General features: G+C 40.7%; 1 protein-coding gene across 1 annotated transcript in view; it reads right to left on the bottom strand.

Annotated features, from left to right (window-relative positions):
- The window catches only part of CHMP2B (charged multivesicular body protein 2B), a 26,447-nt gene extending 22,487 nt beyond the window's left edge, over positions 1 to 3,960 (bottom strand). The window contains exon 1 of the mRNA XM_008704626.2: positions 3,731 to 3,960. Coding sequence (XP_008702848.1) covers positions 3,731 to 3,764 — 34 coding nt within the window. The 5' untranslated portion in view covers positions 3,765 to 3,960. The remainder of the gene's footprint in view (positions 1 to 3,730) is intronic.
- Between the last annotated feature and the right edge of the window lie 1,204 nt (positions 3,961 to 5,164).

Here is a 5,164-nt window from a genome sequence, read left to right as displayed (position 1 = left end):
GGAAGGAAGGAAGGAAGGAAGGAAGGAAGGAAGGAAGGAAGGAAAAGATGAAGGAAAAAAAGAAAAGAAAAACCTGAAAGGAGAAAGAAAAAGAGTGGTTAGAGGAATTTGAGGAAAATATTAAAGTTTCATGGAAGCCAAAAGAGAACTTCAATAAAGAAATTATGAGGATCAGAGGCGCCTGGGTGGCTCAGTCGTTAAGCGTCTGCCTTCAGCTCAGGGTGTGATCCCAGCGTTCTGGGATCGAGCCCCACATCAGGCTCCTCCGTTGGGAGACTGCCTCTTCCTCTCCCACTCCCTGTTTGTGTTCCCTCTCTCACTGGCTGTCTCTCTCTCTGTCAAATAAATAAATAAAATCTTTAAAAAAAATTATTAGGATCAAATGCAAAACACAAGCCCAAGAGGTGATCACTAAAAAAATGGCCATTTTGCCAATCTAGGAGTCATTGATGATCTCAGTAAGATCTCATCGCTTAAGATGTAAAGCAAACGTGCTGTAGAATTGGGGGTGGTCTGAGAAATAAAGGGATAGAGATGGGAGACAACATTACTCCTTCAAGAAGTTTACATGAAGAGCAAAGAGACTGGACAATACTTGCTAAGAAACCTGGGTCAAGGGAGAATCAGGGAAAGGAGGGTTTTTTCTAGTACTACTATTCAAAATCAAAGTTCTACCACTGATTACAAGGGAAAAAGAGCCCAGTTCACAGATAAATGGTTACCATTACATAGCATCTACCAAAAGTTGAGAATTCCATATACTAGAAAGAACGGCAAAATTAAACTGTGCCATTGGATCTCTAATAAGAAAATATTATCAATGATAATACTCAGGGGATGAGGTCCTAGTTTTGCCACTAAGTTGTGTGACCTTGGGCAAATTACTTAGTCCTTCATATCTCAATTTCCTCACCTACAGAGTGAGGATGATAATAGTACCTATCTTCTAATTTTGTGAGAATTAAATAAGATGCTGCATACAAATGCTACCACAGTGCTGGCTTACAGTAGGACCTCAAATTTGCCTTTATTGAGGATAACAGACAAAAATTATACAGTGCTTAAAATTTTTCACTTTTTAAAAGACATATTTAGTTATGAATTCATGACAAAACCTCATGGCATCCTGATTTACAGGTTCATAGTTTCAATAAATAGGTCACCATTAGTCCACTAGGAAAAAAAACCAAAACAATGTAAACACATTACCCTATGTATATGTGTATACCTTATAAATCAGTAAAAGGAAAACCAAATATTCAATTGTAATTTCAAATTCAAAGGAATCTTTTTCTTCTATGGCATTGAGGTACAATTCTCATTAATTTCTGTAACAAAGTATACACTGCAGAGACTTGTTCATCTTTGTGTCAAAATGAATTAAACATAACTCTGAATAGTAATAAGTGCTGTAATGTTGTCTCCCTTTTTAATTTACAAGTGCAGTAGTCTTTAATGATATAGTATGCAACTCTTCTAGCCAATCCAAAGAGACAAAAAGATTCAATTATTCTCCAAATCTATGTACAGTTACATATTTCCCTTATATATCAGAATTTCATTACTGCTGAAACAGATAAAAAGAAGGCATATAGCAAAAGATCTTATGATCAATAATCAACGAGTCTGAGGATCTGGGAGAAATACATAAAAATACATTACATTTCATAATATATAGCCTCATTACTGCTAAGAAGAATGCTGTCACCTTCTAAACAAAACACCTTCTTTTTAATAAAACAAGGAGTAAAAACATCGATAAAGCTCTATATCAGAATAATGAAAGTACAAATCTATAATTAAAATGTCATCAAATGATTTGAATTGACATAATAATGTAAAAAAAATAAAGTATGCAGTTTGGTAGTTATAGTAAATATACATGGTAGCCAAATTTACATTCAGAAATTTCACACATAGATCTTTAAATCAGTAGTATAGCTCCTAGCTAAAGTCCGTAAGACTTTCTTTTCACAAATAAATCTATTTAGCAAAAAACATCATTTCTTGGATGAATTAACGCAACTGCAAATGAATATACAAATACCCTCACTGCACATCCTCACTTTTTCTCTTTTTTATTCTGTCCTATACTTCAAGTACAATAGTCACTAGGCTGCCAAAAGCACCAAGAAACACAGTGATGAGAATATAGAACTGATTTTTATGTCTTTGAAGATATTTGACAGATATTAAGCAATTAAAGCTGTTTGGCCTTTAATGTTAAGATGTTTTTTAAAATATAATTTGTAACATCATAGTAACAAAGGTACAACTCTTTTCCTCTGTTTAGGAAATTCTCACTACTTAAAACTGAAGCAAAAAAATAAACCTTTTCCCCCCTCAAGTACTATACAATAACTGGAAACCACAATATTGGCACTGAAACAGTGAAGAAAGTGCCACATTAAAGATTAGACAGCATTCTCAAATAAAATCCATCTCACATAATTCTACTATATCCTATACCAACTTGAAAGGTATTCTAGGTACTGTAAATGGTACTTCTTAGTTAATAGAAAGTCCACAAATCAAAAAAAAATTTTTTTCCACCAACTCAGGGTAGGCAAAAATGTATTCTGTGTACTAAATTAGGCCTAACATTACACTATGTGTTGAAGTGAAGGGTAGAGGGGCAAAATAAAAGTGATGTCTTTGTTATCCTCCCCAAAATAATGTTGCTGGCACTGGAACAGTCAATACAAAGGAATGAAGGAGTTACCCCAGGTCTGGACTCAGCACCCTGTTTGTACCAATCACTGTCTAGCTACCACTGCTCCTTTTGTGGCAGGGTTAGACCCTTACAAAGAAGTGATTCTTTGGTTGAACCAACAGCAACCTAAACTCAACATCTAATAGGAAACACAATTTTTAATTAACTTGAATGAATTTGATTCCTGGTGGCAGTCAATCAAAATATCAAGAGTAATTAATCAGTGTTATATATACATTACAGTAATTGCTTATAAACACCAATTTGTGTATTTTTATACACTCCTTTTTTTCCCCTTAAGATGACATTGAGCTAAATGTTTGAAACAATGCAAGTTATTGTAAAAAATGTAAACTTCTATGCAGATAATACATACTACATCTCTTACTTCAGATAGCAAAAGATAATCACAGGGAAGGAAAAATACATTATGAAAACTAAACCCAAGGCACTTCCCTTAGGTTTCTTATATATTTTTCCTGGAGTCCGTAAAGAAGCAGTTGTTTCACATCTCTATTGACAGGATATTCTTAAGGGAAGCCGACCCAGACCCAGGTTCATTTTGTACTGGAGCCTGTTATCCCCTCCTCCAGCTGCATACAGTTTTCCTGTTTGTACTCCTTAAGTAGTACAGCTCCGAACTAAAGGAGCAACAAACCAACAGATGAAACCAACAAGAAATTCATCAAATCACGTCTAATGACACTCAAGGGTCAGCCGCATCCTGTCTCCTCGAAATGCTCAAGGTCTCGCTAAAGGAAAAACGTGGGGGGGGGGCGGTAAAGGTGGTGTATGTGTGTTAAACAGAGAGAAGCAGCCAAATTACTCAGGTGAGGTTGAGGTGTGGCGAGTCAGCAGAGATGGGGAAGCAGAGAAGTGACGCACGAGGGCGGTCACCTGTGGGGCCACTTGATCCAGCCCCGCCCCCAGGGACGGCTGAAAGAATCGTGGCCGGAAGCCCCCAAAACACGCCAGGGAAACGCACAGCTGGGCCCCTTTGGCCCGGCCTGAACTCACCATCCACGGTTTTCTTCTTGAAGAGAGACGCCATGGTCAGGGACCGCGCCTGGGCTGCCCGACTCGGCCGGGTCCGACCCGCGACTGGGAAAGGACGGGAGGGAAAGGACAGGCCCTTATAGGGTTTGGTGTGGCGGAGCGACAGGCAAGAGAAGAGGGCGGGGTCTTCAGGCAGGACCCGCGGAAGGCGGGTATCCAAGAATCCTACCGCAGCCGAGTCGCCCCGAGCTCAGGTGACCGAGAACTAAGACACTTTTTGGAGAAGTCACTTCTGGGCGGCGCCTGCGCATTAGGCGCGCGCGCCTGCGCACTGCGGCGCCTGAAGCTGCCACCTCTGCCCTCACCTCGGCTGCTGCCCGTTCTTCCCGCTTGCGGGGTCGTGGCGTGGCGTGGCAGGAGGGGGCTTGCGGTGGTAGCAGAGCGTGGAGACCGTCGGCGGTATCGGGAAGTTTCTCTGTGCGGGTTCCGTGGGGACATGCTAACAGAGATGAGCCTTGGTTAGCTCTTTCTTTCTTGTTTGGGGGAAGCTGGAAGTGGGGGTCTCCAGCGTCTTAGGACAAGTGCGGGTCGTCCCGGAACCAGTTGGTTTACAACCATCCCGTTGCTGTCAGTATTAGTTCTTTCATAAGAGCAGGGGTTGGTTGCAGGGCTGTGGTCCGTGCCCCGGCGGTGTTTGTCTCCGAAGTTCACGTTCTTTTCCGCCCTGACTCGTCAGCGATCTCCCGGGCACTCGCCTGCGCAGCCCCCTGTGGGTCCCGAGGCGTTCACCTGCCTCGCCGGGCCCAGGTCTCCGACCACCCAGCGTGTCTGGGAATCCTGTTGCTAGGCTTGAGAATGGCGGGGAAGGAAGGGAATAGGGAACAACTTTTTAATTCAACACTATTTTCTATTCTTGGCTGGAAACATTTTTTAAAAAATCCACACATATTTGTATACTGGTTTAAACGTCTCCAATTCTGTTTCTTAAAATCTCGATTTCTTGTAATTGCTCGAGAAAAATTCATGACCGTACTGTGAACCTATTAGAATGCTATATAGCTGGGTCTTCATGCTTAATGTGGGGGGAGGAGCCCCTAAAGGAAAAGCATACTAAATTATTTAAAGAATACTTGTGCATATAAGCATAAATATGGAGAACAAATCTTTGGATCAAGACCTTAAGTTCATTGTTTTACTTCATTGTGTGTGTGTGCGTACACACGTATCTCAGTTTGATATATTATCTTGCTATTTAGAATCTTAATTTTGCTGTGAACTTTTTTCCTTCCAATCTACTAGAGCTTTAAGCAACACTGTCTTCCACAGGATAAAAATAGTAGTAGCCTTTGTTTCATGTCATTTCTGCCAGGGAAAAGACTCCAGTAATAGTGTCAATACTATTAGTCAGCTCTGGCTTTATGAATCATGTCTCAAAGATCGGTAAGTGTTTATGGG

This window comes from Ursus maritimus, unplaced genomic scaffold, assembly GCF_017311325.1.
Source record: "Ursus maritimus isolate PB19 unplaced genomic scaffold, ASM1731132v1 scaffold_4, whole genome shotgun sequence".
Lineage (NCBI taxonomy): Eukaryota > Metazoa > Chordata > Mammalia > Carnivora > Ursidae > Ursus > Ursus maritimus.
This window is presented reverse-complemented; position numbering and strand designations above follow the sequence as displayed.